This window comes from Anastrepha obliqua, chromosome 3 (assembly GCF_027943255.1).
Source record: "Anastrepha obliqua isolate idAnaObli1 chromosome 3, idAnaObli1_1.0, whole genome shotgun sequence".
NCBI classification, from domain to species: domain Eukaryota; kingdom Metazoa; phylum Arthropoda; class Insecta; order Diptera; family Tephritidae; genus Anastrepha; species Anastrepha obliqua.
Window position 1 is genome coordinate 60407940 of NC_072894.1, and position 25130 is coordinate 60433069.

Consider the following 25130-nt stretch of genomic DNA (forward strand, 5'->3'; position numbering starts at 1 on the left):
ATAAAAACTGAAAAAAATTATCATTAAAAATTCGAACCACATGTAAAACCGATTTTTCTATTTACGTTTTACACCCAAGTATTGCTTGAATGGCTAAGACTAAAAACTATTTTTTGATTATTTGGAGAATGCGAGATTTTCAAAAACAAAGGTAAACGTTTTTCTTGGACATTTTTGCAAAACTTGTTGGCCGTTGATGACCACTGTGCAGCCTGACTAACAATAAAGAAGACGAGTTATCAAAAAGAAGGTTATTTTTGTACAAATCTAAATTTTTTATTTCTTTCCTTAATTAACTCAGCGGACTTATTTACACTTTGAAGATTTTTCAGCTTCTTTTGCGTGAATTGCATAGTAGAAAAATCTTGACGATAACACATTATTTATGTGCTCGTATATAAACATTAAATCACAGGCATATTATTAATTTTTACAACTCGACTTAGTTCATTAAATAAATAATATGCGCAGTCTTGGTCACTAACCGTATGAATAGAGACTTAAAAGACTTAGATGCATTACAACTAAAATACATTAAAAAATGTACGCTTAAAACTAATCTCATATCTGTCTCTAAGCGCTAATCTAATTAATATTCCAAATGATTGGCTGCTATGACAATTGGCCGTAGATGGGCTCCGAGTAGTAGAGCGTGGGCACACCCATACCCACCGTGTATGGTTCGGTGGGTGCGCGTGACGCTTGTAAGCTACGTTTTGAGTGTTTTTTATATCTGCAATGATACAAAAAAGGAAAGTGAATATGATTGGCTTTCATATACAAAACCACATAATACTTCTTCTTCAGACAACACGCCGTACACGCCGCCACAATGGCTGCAAGCCCAATAAAGGCCGCAAGTATGACTAGCCACGTGCCCGCCGAGGTCATCAAATTCGCCGCCACTGGAAACTTTCGCACCGAACACAATTCCACCTCACTCACGCCATACTCCACATACACATCGAACAATTCTTGTTTCATCTGTTCGGAATGCATTAGTTTGTGCATCTCCTGCAACGAGATTGCCGCGCCATTTTTGAATACTTGGAAGCAGGAGCTTGTTGCTGTAAAGTCCAGTGTGTAATCGGCGCGCGTCAGCACCTGCGTATCAAGTATGTGCAATTCTAAGTTGAGCGGTTTCAATTTCTGTTGCAGCTTCTCCTGGAATGGCCGTATAATGCTTTGTATCTCGGCTGGCGGGCGCGCAAAAACAAATTTTAGTAATGATTTGTCACGTATAACGAAAATCTTCAAGTTGTTGAAAGTATGCCGTTTTGTACGCTCCGAATTATTGGCGCGTATCTTCATGTGGAAATACCCATCTACGTAGTCGGCGAATGAGCCACCCGTACGCAGCTCGCCCGTTTGATTGTTGAGTGTGAAGAGGTTCTTCAGTGGTCTGGAGTCGATTTTGCGCGTGCGCTTATAAAATTGTGGCACGAAGGTGACATTGTCGATGGAGTAGACCACCGGTTGCGCTTCAGCATCGCGATCGCTTGCTTGCACCGTTGTGATAACGGTATCGACGGGCACATTTATACGTATGCCAATGGATGCGTCCTTATGAGCGAATTGCAGCAAATTGTCATCTATGTCGATCACTTTGATAGTGACTTGAATGAGTGAGAGATCATTACGCTCATATTCGTCCCCAATGAATTGGTAGTTAGGTGCACCATATTTTAAACACTTAACCGTTAACGTATACGCGTCCACTGATTCTCTGTCAATCGGTTTTGTGGTCTTAATAACAGCCACATTTTCCTTGGTACGTTCGATGGTGAACACATCTTCGTTATTGCCTTCGATTATTGCATAATCGATGAGTGCATTATCACCCACATCCTCGTCGATAGCGCTTACATTGCCAACAGTAGTGCCTTCAGGCTCCTCTTCAAGAATGCTGAAGAGCACAGGCACTGCATCCTGTAAGTAAATAAGTGAAATTTTCATATTGGTGAAGTGTAGATATACTTGTGAAGATAAAAGTCTTACAATTTCTCGCACAAAATGTGGTTCGTGATCGTCTACATCCAACACCATAATCTGTAGTATGCGTGTTACCGACTGTCGTGGCAGACCATCATCCGAAACTTCCAATATTATATTGTATAAATCTTTTTCTTCGCGATCCAAAATCTGTCGAGTCGTTATAAGCCCGGTTTTTTCGTCAATTGCAAACGCTTCAGCGTCTGGTGTATCCTGCAAAATTGTATAGGACAGCATGCCCGAAGGCGTGTTTGGATTGTCGGGATCACTAGCTACAACTTGAAATACCGGCGCACCGATTGGTGAGTTCTAAAGTGGAGAAAAAAAATAAAAAAGAAAATAAAACCTGCATTCTCGAATTTCACTAAAATTATACGAGGTATGACTAATACATAATGAGACTGACACTGCTATAGAGGAAGTACACAAATATGCGCCAAACGCTGGCGATTGTCAGCTGCTGAAGCCTTCTCTCTTGAATGAAGTACCACTCGCATCTTTAAACAGATTAGCAGAACCATAGTCTTTGTGCGTATTAGAGCTGCTTTTTGATTTGAGCAGAACATTATCGTGAAATTTCGCATTAAACTTGGAAAGCCCGTTAATAAAATTTTTAGTTTATTAAATGTTCTGATTCTTTCCAGAATAGCCGAAGAGGTCTTGCATGTCAAAAAACGGTTAACAATATCAATAAAATTAGTAACCTGGATTCAGGAAGGCCAAACTATAAGTCAAAATTATTACATCCACATTTTTGCTGAGTATCATGGAATAATAGGGAAAACACAATCCAAATTATTCATTGACAACTTATGGAGTTTCTATTAAGAAGATGCGCGGGATATACTGCATAGCCAGCATCAAAGTATTGGTCCACATACCTTATTAGGTAGAGATTGCACTCTGCGGTTTCGAACTGATTCTCAAGGTAAAAATTATATTGATTGAAAGGAAGAAGTATTGAGTCAGTTGAAGTTGTCAAAGATAATGCGGTATGCAGCTTGATGAAGCTGGCAGTGTATTTAAACGCAAGACGGTTTCGAACCTCTTGAGATTCGCATGGTAGAAATAGAGGACGCTCGTATATTGAAGATGATAAAAAATAAATTTGTATGGTATTAAAATGAAATATTTTACAGTCTAAGTCTTTTTATATAATACCCACACCTCGTTGTCGTTCTTACCTCTGTTACATTCGCCATTTGTCCCACTTTGGGTGCTACAATGTATGGTATGCCATCATTTGCACTCACATCACCTATATAGACAATGACTGACACATCATTGGACAGCGACTCCTGCTTCGGCACCTGATTGCCATTATCTTGGGCCCGTACTACCAACTCATAAGGTTGTGAACGACCCTTACCAGTCAGCTCACGTTTTGTCTTCAGTTCCCCATTTTCCGAATTTATCTTAAACAAATCGTTTGCATCACCCTCATCCAGCAACTCATAGCGCACTTCACCGCCTGGTCCATCGTCCGGATCGTTAGCGTATACTTTCAGCACGAATGCATCTATAGGCGCATTTTCCGGTATTACCCCTGTATAGTTGCGCTGGCTGAATTCTGGCGTATTGTCGTTGACATCCACCACATCTATTGTTAGCTCGACGGTACTTTGTTTGGCATCGGTCGGCGCACCGGGTGAGTCTTCTGCCTTCACTTGTAGGTGTATGTGTGGTGTGCGCTCGCGATCAATCGTTTGATTTGCGGCTACCACGATTTCACCAGTAGTGCTGTTTATCTGAAAGAGTTCAGCATATTCGCCCTGCAATGAATAGATGATCTTGTGATAACCGAGTCGTGCATCGCGCTCATTTAACGCTGCATCTTTATCGTAGGCCTTGACGTGCACTACTTTTTCAGGATGCATTTTATTTTCTATGATTGCGGCTTTGTATGCTGGCGCCTCGAATGTGGGACTATTGTCGTTAACGTTTTCTACTGTTATATTAACTCTGGTAATAGTTATACGTTGTCCATCGGCTGAAGTGGCTTTTACCTGAAAATCGAATTCCGTTTCACCAACTTCGAGCCCTTCATAATCCAAACGCTTCTTGAGTATGATTTCCCCACTGCGCTCATTAATTTGGAAGTATTCGAGTTCGGTGGGTTCAACCAGCTGGAAACTTGTAATCGCCGTATGTGTGACAGGGTCATCGGCTTGAAGTATGAAAAGCGCACTATCGATGGGCATTTCCTCCTTCACGATTATATGTATCACTGGTTTCGAACTACTCCAGCCTTTGTTTTTAAATACTGGATTTGTGTCTTTGAAGGATTGCACATAAATTGTTATTTCAGTTGTATCGATCTGTCCCTCTGGATCCACTTCTGCATTGAGGTCACGAACTTGCACGGTGAATGTGACCACAGCGGCAACATCATGACGCAACGTACTATTCACAAATATTTCACCAGTCACACTATCGATGCGGAAAGCTTCCTCCGACTTGTAACTGCTGCGATTCGCTATACTGACACCGGCTTTGGTGGTAGCTCTCACGACACCGGTTATGCTATATTCCAGCTTAGAATAGAGATCCTTATCGATTGCGCGTACTTTGAGTATACTCTCACCCACTGCGGTGCGTTCAGACACGTAACCCGCATAGCTGGCGTGTTCGAACTTTGGCTTTTCGTCATTTATATCTTTAATATTTACATAGACTGTTGTGGTGGCGGTTTCAGGAATGGGCATGCCAGCATCTACGGCGTTTACAGTTATTTCAAAACTATCCATGTTGGCATCGCGATCGATGTGTGCATGCAAAGAAACTGTAATAAGACCCGTGCTGGAAAAAAGTAGTAATGAAAAATAACCGTTATTTGAGTTTAGCTTAGCAATAATTCATTTGCTGCAAAACACTTTCTATCCTGCTCTAAATCTGGTAGTGAAGCACGTGGCCGTCGCTTCAGCACTTAGACTTAATAATATGGCGCTATGGAAGACCCGGCAGATCCGCCGTATTACTTATATAGTATATGTAGTTATAATCAAGAAATCGACTACTCTTTCCCTTCACCCACCTTCGACAGGCTCTTCAAGACTAATATCCCGTCAAGAAGAGAGTGGCACACTCAAAGACCATGGAAAAGAGGTGAAATAAATTTTCACACGGATGGATCCAGCTAGCAAATAAAGTAGGCTATGCAGTTTTTTCAAAAGTCTCAGCCATAAAGGAGATAACTGTGTACTCCTATACACACGTCGTAACAAAAACTTCGATAAATATTGTATATTCCCGGACTGTCAAGCGGCCATCACAACAATGGAGGCAGTTATACTAAGATCAAAGGTTGCTCAGTAATGCATGGCAGCTCTAGATGATATTAGCACTGTCTTCAAGGTCAGTCATATATGGGTTCCGGGACACAGAGGTACTTAAGGAAATTGCAGGGCTGCTTGAAAAGAGAGGCAGTACTGAAATTCCTATAGCAACTTGCAAATTAAGGATAAAAAATATTATTCTCCAGAATAGCAATAGGTCATGGAGAGGAGAAAATACGTGTGTTACATCCACTCTAAGTTGGCCGCAAATAGATAAGAGAAGATCAGGAGAGTTGTTTAACCTCTCAAGAGAGAATATCTCGAAGACCGTGGCTTGTGTCACCGGTCATTGGCTGTTAGGTAGGCACTCTTCTAGGCTAGGAATATTTTCTCATGAATACTATAGAAGTTTTAGAGACGTAAAAGAGGAAGAAACAGTAGAACACCTCCTCTGTAATTTTCCAGCTAAGAGTAGATCAAGGTTGTTAGAAAATCTATCTTTTGGCTTTCTTATGGAACTATCTGGTGCTGGGATAAGACCTATCCTACGCTTTATAAGAGATTCTAAATGGTTCCAGTGATGAATAAACACTGAGGTTCCTATGTTACACAGTGGACCTACACTCTCTAAGTGAGTTGGCTATTCTACACCGACTGGCACTAAAACCTAACCTAACATAAAACACTTTCTGGCTGGTGGCAAACTACGCTTTACTGTATGCCAAGTCTTATAAAGGAGAAAGATTGTTAAATTTGGCGCTAGTTGCATTGAACAATGCCATACAAAATTTTTGCTGTCCGTGTTGCTCCTCCAAAGTATCACTCTTAATCAGTAAGTCATTAACATCTCGATGAATATATGGACCTAAATTCTAAGACGTGCAATATAGAAAGTATTTCAAGTAGCAAAGTGTAAACTCTACAACTAAAAGTTTCCGTACTCGACTTATAATCTCGTATAGACAAGCCATATTTTATCTTTCTCCGTTTTCTCTTTTTTACGTAAGTGGAACTGCCATTTCTCGGCCAAGTATATATATACGATCAAGTATTCGGAGCATTAAATATGAGCCCTAATGAAACTACATCGACAAATTCGGACTAAGGATTCTTCATTGTTAAAGTGCTTTCGAGCGTTATAACAGGTTCTCTAACTTTTTGGTTTTCCAAACGATCTTGCAGTTCCCTAGAATGCAACTTTAGTAATAAACTCTTCTTACACTTCATCAATTTCGAAATTATCGTTTGCTCCCACAATACGATATCTCAGCAGTTCATCGAGTCCATCCGGATCATGTGCGGAAACTGTGGTAACATTATAGCCAGCAGGAGCATTTTCCGGTATTGAAACGCGGTAACTCGGTGGACCAAGTACAGGCACGTTTTCGATGTTTTGGAAATGCCCCTTGAATATGGGGCGTTGATTACCGCTAATGCCAACGCGTATTAAGACGCGTGTTGTATTGATTAATGGAGGAACGCCTGTAAATATAATATGAGAAGACCGTAAATTAGATTTGCTAACATTTTTAAAACCTACCTAACATTTTTTAAAACTTACCAAAATCGGTAGCCGAGATAACCAACTCGTATTCGCCACGTTCCGTGTCCATAGATTTTGCAACTTTATGCAACGTTATCTCGCCCGTGTCTTCATCTATCTGAAAGACATTTCCGGAAATACTGTTCTCGGAGACAATCGCATACTTAACGCGTCCACCACCCTGCGTGGGCCCATCGTAATCATGTGCGCGTATGAAGAACTGTGGCTCGAAAGTTGCAGTACCCTCGCGTATAATGCGCGTATATTCATCACTTTCGAATATCGGATAGTTGTCATTGACATCCAACACATCTACGTAGAGGATTGCATTCGACTCGCGGCCACCACCATCCATAGCTACTACAGTCAAACTGTAACTGTTTTGCTTCTCGTAATCCAATGATTTCAGCACATGGAAGCCACCCGTTTCGGGATGAACGTAAAAGTTGTCCGAACCAAAGCCTTTCAACAAATAAGATATTTTACCAAACTCATTTGAGTCTTTATCGGTAGCCTTGAATACACCGAATTCTTCATTGATTGTAGCGTTTTCCGGTACAACGAAACGATAAGTATTTTGTTCGAAGATGGGAGAATTATCGTTGATGTCTTGCAGGTTGACTTGCACCCTCGCTTTAGATTTTTCCTCGCCATTCACTGAAGCTACCAACTCAAAGTCAAACTGTCGCAGTTCCGCATCCTCAACATCATAATCGAGTTTCGTGGAATTTAATATACGTACGACCACTGGTGTGCGCCCTTGCGCTTCCCGAGGACTAACTGCGAAAATTCCTTTCGAATTTTTGATATCCCGCAACGTCAATTCGTAACGGCTATTCTCAGCCATATCTCGATCGTCCACAAATACCGATAAACCTGGCAATGCCATACCTTTTTCCAAATTTTCTGGTATGGAGATGTTAAAGAAGTTCTCATTGAACTCTGGTATGTGATCATCTATATCGGTGACAACGATCGTAACACGAGTAGTAGAGTAGTCTGCTTGTGGCTGGTCATCGACTAGTTCAGTGGCGCGTACGGTAAACACATACACGCCACCGTTTTGTAATATCTCTGGTTTCTCACGATCCAAAGGCACATTTGTGGTTTTCAATACAGCTGTGCCCTCTTTTGGGTCGCCGAATGGCTCCAATTTGAAATGCCCGAATATCTCATCGTCAAGCGAAAGCGTGATATCACGTGGTATGCCAACATCACCGTCAATCGCCTTAATGGTTAAAACGTTAACATCAGCTGCTGTATTTTCCGCAACCGTAGCAGAGTATGGAGCATTCGTGAAGATCGGTAGTTGATCTTGTACATCGATTACGGTGATCGAAACGCTGGCGAAAGAGGTTAATCGATTGTCCAAAGCGCCGTCAGAAGCGGCCACAGTCATTATGTATGACGGGCGGCTCTCGTAATCTAATGGCTTCTTTAGCGTAACGCGCGCAGTGTAATTTCCATCGGCAATGCGTTCCGCGCGCACATCGAAGGTATCACAGATATCGTTTTCCTACGGGAAGTGAAACGAGTGCGTAAAAAAGTTTTATTTTTGAAATTACTTCATTTTAACTAACCTGCACACATTTGATTGTCAAAACTGCATTGATACCCTCATCACGATCGATCGCAATAATACGTGGCTTGATTTCCAATTCACCACCCACCTCCAGCGATTCGCTAACACTTGACGAATAGGGACGCCCAATGAAGGTCGGATGATTGTCATTGTAATCGCGCACTGGAATTTCCCGTCGCAGCGAGACCGTATTCGGTTCAGTGCCATAGATGCCCTCATCTGTAATGCTAATGATCACTTCAATGGTGTCTTGCGTTTCGCGATCAAGTTCTTGTCGCAGGCGCACAACACCTGTTTCACGGTCAACTGAGAACACTGGCCCAGATATGCTGTACTTTAAGCGGCTGCCCTCTGGGTCGATACCTGAAACAAATGGAAGAAAGAAAAATAATGAGTAACGAACATGTGAATTAGGGCAGCATGCGCAGATTTGGTGTTCTGATAAAGTTGTCATTCGCGTATAAATTCAGTGATGGGAAGTGCGCGTTAAAACCACGCCGGGTAGCAATTCCATTCTACTAGTGCTGAAATGCATTATTTTGCAGCATTAACATTTTCATACTCTGAGATGTTTGTATGGCAGACAGTTGCTATAGAGGTAGCAAAAGTTATAGCCATTTGGAAGAAGCACACAAATGTATTAAGGCGAGACAAATTATATGGGAATAAAACTTTGTATAGTCTGGATGAGACAGAAATGTATGCTTTTTATAAATTTTTGTCAAATGAAAAAAAATTTGCTACTGTAGACACATATGTGTACTTGTCTAAAAAATCGATAACAAAATTATCATTCCTCGGCTAGAGTCATTCGTGGAAAGGTTAATTTTGCAGTTTTCTAGTGTATTCAACTTTCCCCTATTATGGAGTTCTACGGATACCGAAAGAAATAGAAATCTGAGTGTGCAAAGTTGGGTCATAAGTCGATGGATCAAAACTTCCTAGCCAAATTCTCTCAATTTCTATGGGATCAACAGAGTCGTACACATTTTCTGGCTGCAATTTGTATTATATACTTTAGTATCTATAACTGTTAGCAGAGTTGGAAATCAATCAGTTTGCCAGATGGTAACAGCTCATATTTTATCATTCTTCTCCTTCTTCTTGATTCTTGATTGGTGCGAAAACCACTTATTTTGACGGAGTTTAACAAAGCGCGCCAGCCGTTTCGTGCTAACCGGCGCCAGTTAGATACATCAAGTGTAGCCAAGTCCTTCTCCAACTGATCTTTCCAATGTAGAGGAGGCCGTCCTCTTTCTCTGCTACGACCAGTTGGTACCGCATCGAATACTTTCAGAGCCGGAGCGTTTGTATTCATTTGGACGACATGACTCAGCCAGCAAAGCCACAGGTTCTTTTTTCGCTGCGCTATGGCTACGTCGTCGTAAAGTTCATAGAGCTCATTGTTCCATCGCCTGCGATATTCGCTGCTACCAACGTGTAAGGTCCAAGAATCTTCCGCAGGAGTATTTTTCTCTCAAGGAACGCCCATCTTCATCGTCCAAGCTTCAAATTTTTTCATTCTAATACCAAACATATTGCCATAGGTTCCTCGGCGTCAAACATGGATTTTATATAGTTTGAGAAGCAACCTTTAGCAAATGGAAATTCTGCTCATGAAATTTTTTAAACACCGTCCGAATTGAGAAGTACTTCCCCGAGCCATTTGTCTTTTTAAACAGGATGATTCCCTCATGAATGAATACTTTAATCTAATGTTGGAAGCTACAGAACTAGGCATGGTTAGTTCTATCATTTATAAGTTAGATACGGAAGCTAAGATGTAAAATCTTTTAAGTACGTATTTTATTTACTTGGAACCAAAAATTCAAAGAAAAGCCACTCATCCTCTTGTGTGGCAAGTAACCACGGGCAACGCAAGCATCCGATCAAGAGGTCCCTTGATAACAATAGGTTGATAGGTCTGTTGAAGGTTTACGGACTATTACGCTTTGGCGACGGTGAACATCACAGACGATTGATACACATTAAAGTGACATAAGCTTGAAATAGTGGATCAAGATTAATCTGTTCCACTAACAATGTAAATAAAATTATATGAAAATATTCGATGCGGCACCTGCAGATGGTGGAAGGCCTCTAAAACGATGGAAAAACTAAATGATGAAATATTTGCCTGCATTTGGAGTTCTTAATTGGCGGCATATAGCACGACAAATAAATAAGAAATACTTTTTAGTTCGATTAGCAATAAAAGCGTGTTTTTTAGTTTTTTTTTTAACTATTTTTTATTATGAATGAAAATTATTGTTATCATTGCAGTCAGTGAATTAAGGATTCGATATATTCGTGTTGTATTTAATTCTTTTCTTATCGACTGTGAGTCTAAAGCTATGCAGTTATCGGCCGTGATAAAGAAGTAATCGGGATGAAGAACTTATTTCGTGGAGGGAGCCTGAGAAACGGCTACCCCACTCCTGAAACGGAGAGGTAACAACAAAATATACTGACATAATCTTTATGTTACATACTTTTTCCCATATAGATCATTGATTGAAGGTCGAGCCTTGTTTTTCTGAATGAAAATTATTGTTTTCATTTAGTCAGTGATTTATAGTCCGATTTAATTGTGTTATATTTAATTTCTTCTTTACCGACTATATGTCCAAAGAAAGGCCAGCATTGGCCTTGACACAGAATAGATACTCTTAGCACAGAAAAAGGAGACCGTGGATTATATTGACACATTCAAAACGAGATGTAAAGTTCCAGTTTGGTTTTTTTTCATTTTTGTTGTGACTTGTACTTTAATCGATAAAATTTTATAAATGAAATTATGGTAATGATAAATTCCTTCTTTACTTGCCAAAATTTTGTTCCGTAAAATAATTTCAAAATTTATGATTTGATTATTTTATTGTAATTAACAAAATTACATCTTATATGAAAATTATTTCATCTTATATGTATGAGACTTGTAGTATCTACGCATGTGTAAAGACTATACAAAGTGAGAATGCAACTACCCTGAAAACGTTTTAGTCTTCTATTCGTACTGCAGTGCCGCGTGCCCGGGCAAGTTCGAATTCGAAAGAGTAAGCCGTAGACTCCCGAAATCAGTAAGAGTAACTCGGAGAGTGCAGGCATGCGCAGACCGCGCGTTAGCGCTGTCTTTCTTACTCTTCTACAGAAGATCTAAAAAAAGAAAATATTAATCCTGGCAATCCTAATAAGGATAATGGAAAGCTTTTATCAAATTATTGCATTGTCATCGGTCCTTGATAGGTGTGCACGGGTAGATTAATTTTGTGAATTTATGAGTAATTAATGCATTTGTGAACGTACTTTAAAGTAACTTATGGTTGTGTGTTTGATTAATATTGTATAATAAAATTAATAAGTTGTGATCACATTTGTGATTGTGCGAATTTTTTCTTTCACTTCGAATTTTTCACCATTGTTTTGGTACTTTTTATATAGGAAATATAAATTTTATATCATTTTGATGACCTGCATTACTTTTCGCTTATGAAATTTTCTTCGTGTATTAATTTTCCGCGCATAAAAATGGCATCTCCCTAATGTTCACTGCTAATGTGCACACGACGAAGTTAGTTGAGTTAGCTACCTTCCCGTCATTTACTTTGCGGCAATAGTGATTGCCTTAATCGTGTGAAAAATGCTAATTACTTCCCACAACCTTGTTCACAGTTTTGCTTGCTAGAAACTTGTTGCTCTATATTTTGATTTGCTTTTGTTCTTCTCTGGACTTTACGCTTGTCTTGCCGGAATTTCCACACTTCGGCAACGCTAGCGGAACAACCGTGGAAATTGTGTTATTACGGCAGTCAAAGTGTGACTACTTCATTGCCCTATTCAGCTAGAATAAGAGACACTTCATAGTTGATTGCACTATCTCACTCATATTCGTACGTGAGAATGGTATGCATGCACCTACTTACACCGTAAGGAAATCGACTTGTTATAAAGTGGACCCGTGAATTGTTATCTTTTTCTATTTTTCAATATATTAAAACTATGTACTAATAAGTTAGGCAGATGAAGATATATTTAAATTACGGTCTATCCCTAATCACTATTTAAATCATATTTCAGGCAATTTTTACATTTCTTCTCGAAAAGAAAAATGACCTGGTTTTTTGGTATAAATATGTAGTTGAAGAACAACGTCTGATTGGTTGAACCTTCCAATTTGTAACATTTGCCTGATCACTGAGCTGCTGGAATATGGCTCGACCATGTTTCGTGTTGGTTTGCTACCATTTTTTAGTCACTCGACTGGAGCGTATTTGCAATATATTCGTGAAATAATTGATTTCAGCAGCTTATAATAAATGGCACCACCTTAATCCCGCGAAAACTAAGCACATCTTTCATATAGACTTTGGTGTTATTGTTTATTATAATAAATGCTTCATATATGTTTAAGGTGATATGTATGATACAGGGTTGCCCATATTCGACGGACCCGACGGATTTCGTTGACTCTTTCGGCCCATTCCAATCGACGAGGCTTGTCCGCAGGCAACAATTTTTGCGTCAATTCGATCTTATACGGGAATAAATGCAAATCAATGCGGATAATTCGTTGTAAAGTGGTCCGAGCAATGCCCAACTGCTGAGAACGGCGATTTTGGGATGTCCTTGGCGACGCCTTGGTCGGTTTTGATTTGGCCTCTTTGGTTTAGAAAGAGCATCACCAGTCGAAAACCTTTCGTACAAACGTTTAATGGTGTTCTTAGAAGGCGCACTTTTCACATTATTTAATTTTTTATACGCACGTTGAGTTTTCAGAATTGACTTCTTTTGTTGAATGTAAATTTCAACAATTTGGGAGCGCTCGCGTGGCGTGTACTGTCCATGGTAAAAATTTGCTTGGACTGGCGCTTCCAACGCGGTATGCCATTAAGCGATCTGACGTCTCTGTCAAAAGATACAGGGTTGTCAGATGGGTCCGTCGAATATTGGCAACCCTGTATGTAATCAGTGATGGTAACGTCGATGATCTTTATCGTAGTACTTTATTCTCCTGAGATTAGTGTGTCCATTCACTTTTCATCTTCTGCCAAAATCCGGTGCATATAAACAGTATTTTGCAAGTCGAAACACAACTTTGAAAGTACATCGCAACGTATACGAAATTTCCTTACTTTTCACTGATTTATATTAATTTCATTAATTTCGGAGTAAATGAAACAAATTATTCTTGCTATCTTGAAACTTCTTCTGCTGCCCATGACGTTCATCGTCTCTCCCCTCAAAATTCCCACTTTCAAATCCTCGACATATTCCTTCACAAGGAATTTATAGCCTTCAACGGGAGTTTTTATTAATTTGGGATAAAAGAAATTCATTTATATAATTTGTTGCAATTTTAAAAGTAACTTCATATTGCTTCTCTCATAGAAGTCTTGGTCCTTTTTGGCGAAAAACTCTAGTAATCGATTTTCACAATGTTCCCTTGACACCAATTTCTTATCACTCAGGAAGTTGTGGAAAGAGAGAAAAAGGTGGTATCGCTTGGTGCCATGTCCGGAATATATGATGGATGCATTAAAACTACCAAGCCTTGCCTTTGGAGATTTTGACGAGCCACTACAGACCTGTGTGGCCTTACGTAGTCCTGATGGTACACAACACCTCTTCTGTTGGCAAATTCTGGGGGTTCCTGGTCAATCGCTAGCTTCATACAGTAGAGATCTGACTATTATTATTCCTTTCAAGTTCCACCAAATACACAATAAAGGCTTGCTGGCCGTTAGCCCGGCTTCATCACGCTTAGACCACGATCGTTTTAGCCTGTTATTGTCGCATGTGGCTCATTTTTCGTTCCCGGTCACCATCCATTAAAGAAATATGTTCGATTTCATTTCCGATTCGGGCTTGCCTGTGCTAGGTGCATCTTTAACATCAAAAATGCCGTAACGGAATTGACGAAACCAAAATTGCACGTAATTAGCTATTACAGTATCGGCACATCATTCACAATTTCAGCGGTCTGGCTTGCATTTTCGCCTTTATCAATGAAAAACTGTAAAGTAGGTAAATCGCTTTTTCGCTTTGTTGAGTTTTATTGTTAACATCCTGTAACTCACAACTGAAAGGAACAAACGATTTTTTAGTGTGAAATGTCACCTTGACAACGAGCATAAACTTTAAATTGTTTGATTGTTGCTTTACGAGATATCGCCATCTACAAAAAAAAAATACCAGTCTAACGGTTAGACGCGATAGAAGTGAAACCTTCCGTAAAACAAACTGAGAGAGAATGAGACGAAAACAGCATTAGGGGCGGGATAATTATAGGTTCATTATAATATTGATATAAAGTTCATATTTTATTTTCTTCATTTTATTATTATTCATCCTCAATGTTTTCAATTTCAACAAATGATACGAGTGGCTTATGATAGCTAAAATATGATACAAATGCTTTGGTTTCGATGTTGTCAACATATCTTTGAAATACCGCGTCAATTGTTGTTTTTGATCGTGTTGTCGATTCAGTGCGATTGTTACACATTTTTAAATTGAATGTTGTATTGAGAAAGTCAATTAAAGGAAGCACCAATGCAAAATTTACGTTGAAATCACCTCTTAAAATCATTGGAACTTTATCGTATCCGCGATACTTCTGGTGTATACTTTATTAAATTTTCGTGAATGAATTCCGTGATGCTATTTATTGATTTTGGTTCTCCGTCACCTTTGGAAAATGTGTAAACAGTAAGCAAACTTTATTCAAATATTTTCCCTCATTTTTGCATCAGTAAAATTAAACAAACGCCGTAGCCGAATGGGTTGGTGCGTGACTACTATTCAGAATTCACAGAGAGAACGTCAGTTCGAATCTCGGTGAAAACACCAAAATTAAGAAAAACATTTTTCTAATAGCGCTCACCCCTCAGCAGGCAATGGCAAAACACCGAGTGTATTTCTGCCATGAAAAAAAGCTCCTCATAAACATATCATAAAAAAAAAAAATAACTGTATAAAAAAATTTTTTTTCTTGTGATTCGAACCAAGGATTTTGGATCGGAAGCTCACATTGCTAGTCGCTCGGCTACCGCGCCATGCTGTCGGCGCTGGCCTAAAAGTTATTTAGTTCGTCGCTACGTTTATATCAACATATAATATAACGCTTCGTAGCTAAATAACTTTTAGGCCAGCGCCGACAGCATGGCGCGGTAGCCGAGCGGCTAGCAATGTGAGCTTCCGATCCAAAATCCTTGGTTCGAATCACAAGAAAAAATAAAAGTTATTTAGTTCATCGCTACGTTTATATCAACATATAATATAACGCTTCGTAGCCAAGAGGGTCGCTATTTCCGTTTCACTTTTTCTCAAATCACTCCCAACGATTCTAAAGAAGTTTTCACTTCAATAGTTTTGCTAATCAATAATAGCATGAAGGAAAATAAACAATAAATAAGGATATCGCGGATGCTATCGATGATGTTGTTTGGTTTAAAACTTTCTTTTATCGCGGTGATGCAGGACTTCTTATCGGAGCAGATTACGAATTTACCATTGGTTTTCGTAGTGTAGAGAGAAGCATTAAATATTGCGGTTGCTCCTGCAGTGAAAATTAAGCATTCAGGATATACAAGTCCTTGGGAAAGTACGTTTCCTTGTTCTGTTACGACGGCATAAGTGGTCTGAGATGCCTTTTAGACATCGGTGAATATCAGTTGCCAACCATTGAATTTGTACTCTCATTACTAGGAAGATGGATAAGTAAGCATCACTACTTGTATTAGCTTTCCTCAGATGAACCTCAATAAATTATATTATAGTACATTACGAAAGGCACTATCAGGTAAGATTGTCGGCCTGCCTCAATAACCTTTTCGCTTAATGTTGACATTTGTCCGCTCGAGTGCACACTTCAAAATTTCGAAGTAACTGAGAAACATCGTCAACTTCGCTACACACACGCAACCGATTGCAAGTTGATACAATTTTTTGTCAATTTTGGATCGGTTTGCCAAATGCGCCATACACGAGTCAATCTGTTGAAATTTTGTATTGTTATTGTTCCGATTTGTTTCCCGTCTGTGACCAGCATAAGGCATATTGCTGCCGAACTTTTTATACCACGCAATATACGAGTATATAAGTAGAAGATAACGCAAAGAGGATCAAAACTGAAAACGTGTTAAGATGGGCTTATATGAATAATATATGTATGTATATGGACAAGTGTATATATTTCCTCCCACCATTTATACGCACCACCAATTTATGAATTTTGTGCTAATAGAAAGGTGTAAGTACACACTTTTTATACCCGTGGGCACAAATGCAAAAGGGTATAATTTAGTCCATATAATGGTTGCAAATAACAGCAAGAAATAATCGAAATAGATACAGGCATAGGCATATATGTATGTATATATGTGCAAGGTGAAGTCCAAAATAAATAAGACTGCCGTCATAAAAATGTTCTTGATGGCGCCATATTTTTAATGAGTTAGAAGTCACAGCCCTAGCTGACTTCTAGTGAAAGCTTGGTGGCATTCGGTTCAGTAGAAACGAAGTTATTCCACCTAAAGTGTCAGTAGGTTTGTGTCATTGGTACAAAAACGAATTTCAAACAATGAGCTAATACCAGAATTTAATTTAAAATCGGTAAAACGTTTACTGAAACATTTGAATTTATGAAAAAATAACCGCAAACTCCATCGAAAGTGTTCGTAAATTTATCAAAAACTAATCGAAATTATCATTGAAATTCATGGGATAGGAGTTGAATATCTCCAAAACATCGATTTATCGCACTTTAACTGATCATTTGGGATTCAACATTCGAAAGACCCCATTAAAGAGGCGAGAAAAGACGAGAACTTCCTTTACAACATTGTAACTGGTAGTGAAACGTGGTGTTTCCAACACGAACCTGAAACTAAGCGTCAAAGCACCGAATGGAAGACCCCAGATGAGCCACCACCCAAAAATCGTGTTTAGGGAAGTCAAAAATCAAGTCGATGCTCATTTGTTTTTACGATTCCAAGGGAATTGTCCACAAGGAGAAAGATCAGATAAAATGCACGTCCACATTTCATATGTTAAGTCTAGTACTTACTTCACAGCCGTGGAATTTCGCCAGCAACATGCATTTAGCTTCCCGTGAAATGTTGCTAGTAACATTGATTGTCGAATGATAAGAAACGTCAAATTTGTGAGCATCGCCCCAGAAGCATTTGGCGCAAAAAAATTATGTAAAAAGATTTACTCACAATCTTTGCGAATACGTTTGGCTTTAAAATGCCATGTCTTCAGAGTAATCAAACTCAGGCACTTCACGTGCAAGCGAACTGTAAGTTTTCGCTCAATTTTAAATGGCATGTACGCTTTACAACTTGGTGTGATAAAATGTTGCTGGCATGTACGCTGGCGGGCGTAAACTGGGCACTACTTTGCGCGAAATACATACGAAATTTCAATGCAATTTGTATGGATTTTGACAGTCATTTCACGTGAAACACGAACTTAGTACTATGCCCCAAGACTAAATATCCGTCCATTCGTCTGAGTGTGTTTGATTCCAAAAAAAAAACAGCCAACCAAATTAACCTGCTGCGAACCGAATTTAGTACTTCCTTACTTGTGATTATTTTTTGTCGTTGCAACAAAACCAACTGTACTCAGTAATAGCAGCAAAAACTCGTACAGCAATCAAGATGAGAGTTGAATTTTAGTTGAAGCTGTCAAACCATGAACCAAACCTTAAAAAACCTTCCGCTTGCGAGTACTGGCACATTAACCATAATGAAGTGTGGCATAGAGCTGCCTTCCATTGTAGCTGTTTGTTGTTGTGGTAAATCAGACGGAGATCGTGCGCATGCGCTCAATACAAACAAAACATTGGAAAGAAGAAAGGAGAAAAACAAATACACATACATACATATGCATGTATACATGTGCGGAGGCGGAATTGTTGGCAAACTTTGGTGTCACAATCACAATTACATCCACATCCACATAAAAAGTGGTGTGTTGACCAGTTTAGATGCTTCTACCTTTGCGGCTGAAAGAAATTACTAAATAAATAATAAAAAGCAACAACAAAATGACAAGAAAAAATGTACAAAGTAGTGCAAAATGAAAGAAATGGAAAATAAGTGGAATGCGTTTCACACATTTTTCTATTCGAGACTTTTCCTGTTTGCAGCCAAATATTTATTTTACAAATGTGTTTATCTCGTGCACGCCGGTTGTGGTATTGATGGCCAAAAGTAGCAAGAAGCAGTGGCGTAGATAACTCTTGCTCATGGCGGGGACCGATAAATTATTTGGTCATAATTGAAAACTTGCATTCTAAAAGTAGCCAATAATGAGAATATTATTTTGTAGATGTTTTTTGCAATTGTATTTCCGTATATAATTTTAAGCTTAAAACTCGAAACCGAGCATTAACGATTTTGATGATTTATCAATGACTTTGGTTACTGTGTTTCCAATGTCACGATGAGATGCCAGAGCAGCTGATCCATTTAAGCATTTCTTGGATATATGTAGAAAAAATTACTGCTGTAGTACAGAAGTACAAAAAAGTGCTTAATTTAATATTTTGTTGCTGTAACGCAATAAATTGATTACTACAATGCAAGTTTATTTTTTACTGCGTGCTTAAAAGCTTGATATGTACCAAGGACTTTCTAAAGCACTCTAGGATTATTCTATTGTCCCATGCTTAAACTTAACTTTCTGTGTAGAAACTCATAATCTGGCAAATTCAGTGAGGCAGGTCGTGTTGCTATAAAGGAATGCCTTTGGGGAGTGGGTAGTAAAATAATCGTTTTTGACAGGTATGTTTGTTTGGTTCGTGTGACCCCCTCCGTTGCGCGCGCATGGCGCCGTTTAACGGGCTAGATAGGTTCGGGAAAGATTTTATTTGCTGTAAAGATTTTATAAATTTTTTTTTAGTTTTTATAAGAATATTTCATTAAAAAGAAAGAGCACACCCAAAACTTAACCCATTTCTTATTTTTCACCCACAAAAAAAAAACAAAAAACAACTTACAGAAATTATAAAATGCGTGGGAGCTGTTTTACTCAGATGAAATGTTGTCATCGTGAATTTCTGTTGCTTTTGATGGAACAGAAAATATTCATCTAACTTTCTCTGCTTTGCCCTCCTTTCTCTTTTGCTCTCCTTTCTATCATATTGCTTCGTTCTTCAATGGGACCATTTTGAAAAACGATGTTTATTCCCTTTTCGAAATAAGAAAGTGCATTTCTTAACGTTTTTATTGTTAGCTGCCTGGATAAAGAAGGCTCTGGCTCCTCATTAAGTGATCGCTCATTTACTAACGGGGCGCTGACCGTTTGAAAGAGGGGAGCCGTTTCACCGTCTCATTAAGTCATTCATTGCCCATATTATGAAACATTGTTGGCATAAATTGAAAAAGTGTCGTAATTTTATATAAAGAGCGGCCGTACAGCGAAACATGGGTGTAATATTTTGCTCGTTAAAGAAATTGTTGCACTCCTAGTGAGAGGTTTATGGTATTATTATACCCAGTGCAAGAATGAATGAAAGAAGTTTTGAATGCAAAGTAATGAAATATTCTGATTTCAAATACTGGAAGATCTGGATTTCAAATGCTAAGCTTTCTGTATCAATTTAATTCGATTATTTCTGCAGTAGGAAGATGGTATATAGGTGAAATGGTTGAAGTACCAGTCTGGCACTGTTAAAGTATTACTAAAGCGCCGTTTTGATACCATTATGAGACAACAGGCAGATATCTACAGCCAGCCAAGGCTGTTGATGTTGCACTGCCCCAGGCTGTCGAAGAAAAGATCATCCAGTGATCTTAATTGTTTAGATGCCAAACCCGGACATTTACAGAGAAAGTGCTCATCAGTCTCCTTCTCCGAAAGGTCCCCACAACTCCTGCAATGGGAATAAAATATTCGTTCAATGACCGCTACGAGTGCGAAAATTAGATGGCGTGGAGTCCCTCGAACTTTCGGAGTTCTATTACACTGGGGCCAAAGGGTTTTCGAAATAGCACACGAAGAAAAGGAGTTTCATCTCTTCTGCGCTTTCTTGACAAACAAATTTTGCAATTCCGCTTTAACAACAGTCAAGTGGATGCCGATGACTGGGTAGGAGATCTCTGAGACCCAATCAGTCAGTCGACTCATTCCTGGCAAGCTCATCAGCAATTTCATTCCGTCTATGTTCCTATTTCCTGGAATCCGCATCAATGAAATGTTACCTAAACTATTTATGCAGTAATTAAAGAAGATAACCCAATTGTTGCTTTGCAAAATGGATTCTTTGATAATTCAGAGTTAAGGGAATACAATCTGAGTTCAATTCCGCGATCTAAATAGAGCATTTCCTTTATTTTATTTGATAGTTCCTTAAAAAATTCTTTAAATTAATATAGGGATTTAAAAACGCTTTGTGAAAAAGATACATTAACGCAAGGGTTATTTAAACACACGAATCAGCGATTAAAACTTATGGGAAAGGACGCATTATATTTGTTTTAAATAGCAAATCATTAACTTTGTTTATTTATTAAATTAAAGTATTGTACTTTTTGATGTTATGTATAAATAATATTTTCAATAACATAAAAGTAAAAAAATTAAAAATTAATGCCTGAATATTTTAACGTAAGTTGTAAGCGCTTCAGCAAGAAAAGCTAAGTATCATAACTGTGAGAGCGAAATTGATGTAAGTGATAAAAGACAAACAGACAATTTTCTTACTGAACTTGGTTGGATAATGCATTAAACTAAAATCAAGGCTACATACAAATACTCATTCAAATTTGTAGCTTATAGCAAAAATAATAAAGAAGCCTCCTCCTGTAAAATTTTTTATTTACCACTAACGCCGATTCGGCGCTTATGGTTCGATATGTAACTACTAATTTTTTTATGTATTATTTTGCCAATGTGTGTGAACAAGTTTATCCAACTTTGTTTTTCTAAAGCAAAGCTTTTAAACTGCTATTGGCGTCCGCGCCAGCGCCCAAGCCGTAAAATAGCAACTTTCTAATTTGTTGTACGAGTACTCCGCACTCATCTTCCTTCTAAGAAATAATGATGCTTTAATTCATAGCCAATTAAGTTAATCTTCAATTAAAGCATATTTGCGAAGTGAAATTAGTTATGCTTTTACTAAATCATGTTTTCCTGATGTATATTTATTTAAAATAAAAATCGTTTACTGTTTAATGAATACACCGGACGCCACGTTTTTTTGGGCCTGGCTTCTAAATGTAAAAATTTGGTTTATTTTGCATAGAGAGAAAAATACTTTTTGTTTGATAAAAGATTGCTTTTGTAAAAACCACAAGAATTTTTCTAATGTCTAAAAAAGTTACTGATTTTTTCATAATGTTATTGTATTATATTGCAAATTACAACTAATAAACTTTTGCTGAGGATTAGAGAATTTGTAATTCAAATGTGATGACTAATAATATCATAAATATGTAAAATAAAAAAATAAATAACACCTTGATTAAAAAGTTCCCGGAATATATTCAGAAAATTCAAATGTTGATTCCTCGAAATTGTTATTATCGAGTACGCGCCATTAACTGCAACGCGCTTATGCTAGAATCTGATCCAACTCTCTTTTCGGTATAGAAATCAAAGAAGTATTCGATTTTTCCATTACTTCCTTTCAGTTGTTAAGACGCATTCGCCACAATGGTTTTTTGACTCGATCAAATGTGGTCAAAAACTCACAGATAGTGATGGCATTGTGCGACAATACGTTATCCTGGTCCGAAATGCACGAGTTATTTTCCACAAAAACCTTTCTAAACGCCCAAATAATAGACATTATTAACTGCCTGACTTCTGGCAAAAATTCGTTGTGCAAAGTATCATTATAACCCGAAAACTCACGAGGATCGCTTTCTTTTTCGACTGAAAACGGTGTAGGTTTTTTGGTCTTGATCGTTCGGAACTCTCCACTTACTCTTCGAATGTCTTTATTGTGTTTCGTATTCGTAAACCCTCGTCCATAAACAATGTTCAAGTCCTCTGCCAGCTCTATGAAGATTAATTTGCGTTTATTTATCACTCTTTTTTTAGTTTTATAGATGTTTTTATCAATTTTCGATGTCGACTGCCTACCTCTACGTTCGCCATTCGCGATGGAGCCACGATCTCTTCTGAGACGCTCATGCCACTCGTAAATGGATGTTTTCTTTGGAATATCATTACCGCAACATTTTTCCATTGGGTTTCGCACCATCTAATTATTTTAAACGGAAAATTAATGCAAATTCGTTGTTGCAAACTCAAATTAATTTTTAAAACTGTAAAAAATTAAATATACTCTAGACGGCGTAACTTTTACAAATTTATTTGCTTATGTTTTTATGGACTTCCTCATATCAAAGCCTTTATCGACGTAAAATAGACAAAATCAACCTTAAAACGCTAAGAAAAGATAATTTGGTGCAATTCAATACCTAGCATCAGAATTTATTCAATAAATTTTTTTTTGTAAGTAGGAATGATTATTCGAGGTTCGGACGAAAAGCAATTTATTATGTACATAAGTATCCAACTATGTTGCTGTAAATTTTTATTAAAAAATATTGAAAATTGACCAATTTATGTAAATAAACGTAAGGAGTTAAAAAAAATGACGTCATTTTGTGGCAGCGATACATCAATGAATAATCATCTGAAATTGAAAAACCCAAAATTTTATTAATCTACACAATAGTGGCTATACCTGGCCGTTTTTTTTTTTGTTTTGACAAAATGGTGGTGATTTGAATTAGGATGTGTGTTTTTCAACAGGCCCAAAAAAGTTATTTTCAAAATTTTGAAAATCGGCAACGTACAACGATAGCCCATGCGATAACAAAAATTAAAAAAAAGAAAATTAAAATCAGTTCGTTAGTCTTCGAGAAATCGTTGCCACCGTATCAAAAAAAGTCGTTTCGAGAAAAACGCGTTTGAAATAAAGCGTAAGCGCTACGGGGCCGAACCGACGGACGCTCACTTAAGTGCACATAGAACCGGGAATAAAGCGAATTTCGCTTTAAAATTTTTACCATATTTTCTTGAGTAGTTATAGTAACAATTTATGCAAAAAAAATCAATTTTTTTGAATTTTCACAGTGGCGTTCCCCCTTAAGGTTTTGAGAAACTTGGGGCCATAAAACCGTATAAATTTGTTTTTGAATGTACATATTTATCTCTTTGTTACATAAATTTATTATATACATATTGGTGTTTCACCGTGATTCGAACCTACATACTCCGAATAGTAGTCACGCACCAACCCATTTGACTACGGCGTAAAACTATACTTATACTTGAATCTTAGCCCTAAAAACAAAGAACTTTGAATAAAATGGAGTTAACCTTTAAAGCCCAATGATTACGAACGAATTGCAAATTATTATGAATTTTTTTCGGGGATAATCGATTATAAATCATATCCGCAATATGGACGAGCATTAGGTAAGTAAGAAAAAATAGTTTTACAAAAATAATTGCAACATCTCGAGGAACAGTCAGAGTTCTAAGCAGTTAACTGAACCTTCATATTCGGCAAAATGCTCAAACTATGGGGGTTTTGACGACCCTTTTTTCTTGAAAATATAAGCAATATTTTTAGGACAGATTAGATAAGGGAGCGTACGAAAAGCTCAAGTCTGCGGTAATTCGTTTAATTAAGAGAGATGTTAAAATCTCGCAATCGCAATGTTCATGGAAACAGGTGCATAGTTCCATGTAATACATGATAGGTTTCCAGTTTTGATAGAAATGTACCCTTCCTATGGCACCTTAGAACAAGTAGATTTCATTTATTTGCTAAAATGTATCCGAACGTAAACTTTGGACCCCAAATCACAAAGCTTTGATTGCATTTTATATCAGTAGCACGCCAAAAATCGAATCCAAGAAGTAATTTCAAGTATACATGCAAGAATAATGAATAAACTTTTCATCAAAATCAGTCCAGCTGGGACCACTACTGGATCATGCCGGAAACTTTTCAGTCTGCCTCTTGACGAACTAATGTTTGAATTTGCATTAACACTGCTGCTTGCCATACCTGCTTTCTTCATGCGTAGCCGACAACTAATAAGTTGGTAAGAATTTTGATTTCACGCTTAGCGAAGCATATTAGCAAATTTACAATTTACTAAATTTCCACCTCCGTTTACAGATTTCCCGTATTTCGTTACTGCTCATATGAATGCGCACTTACGCCTATGATTGACTGTGTGTATACACACATCAGTATGCATTAAGCAGTTAAATATATAGTAATTTGCACTGAAAGAATATTTGTACTGCAAAATAAATCAAAAGTTTGGTAAAAACAAACGAAATGTTATAGAGTAAACAAAATATTTTTTAGACCTCAACCTAAATCAGCATAAACTCAGCGCAAGCTCTCAAAGACGGATTTATTGTAACCTTTTGAGAGCAGCTTTCAAAGTTTTATCCAATCCAATTGTATTTAAAATCCAAGCGTTTAAAGAATTATGTTGGCATTATTCAGCATTTGGTACGAAAAACCGAAATGTAGGGCCGCCTTAAGATCGCTCAAAGCTTAATTTACTTCTTAGAATGAAAATTCCGAGCCATAATCACTGTGTTCGCATTTGCAATTGAGATTACATTCTGGCTATGCTTCAAGAACCATGACTTGGTCTAGTTTTATATTCCTTAAGATCATAAGCTTGTTAGAAAATTTGGGAAGTGATATCGGTATAATAAAGACCTTCTGAATATGTTGCTCCCA

General features: G+C 37.9%; 1 protein-coding gene across 2 annotated transcripts in view; it reads right to left on the reverse strand.

The window, feature by feature from the left end:
* Nucleotides 1–251: 251 nt before the first annotated feature.
* LOC129240722 (cadherin-23-like) overlaps nt 252–25130 on the reverse strand; it is a 56405-nt gene continuing 31526 nt past the window's right edge. For both annotated transcript variants that reach the window (XM_054876692.1, XM_054876693.1), the window contains exons 3-9: nt 8391–8755; nt 6829–8326; nt 6488–6749; nt 3177–4791; nt 1999–2301; nt 797–1929; nt 252–733 (exon numbers count right to left, since the gene is read on the reverse strand). In XM_054876692.1, coding sequence (XP_054732667.1) covers nt 613–733; nt 797–1929; nt 1999–2301; nt 3177–4791; nt 6488–6749; nt 6829–8326; nt 8391–8755 — 5297 coding nt within the window. In that variant the 3' untranslated portion in view covers nt 252–612. The remainder of the gene's footprint in view (nt 734–796; nt 1930–1998; nt 2302–3176; nt 4792–6487; nt 6750–6828; nt 8327–8390; nt 8756–25130) is intronic.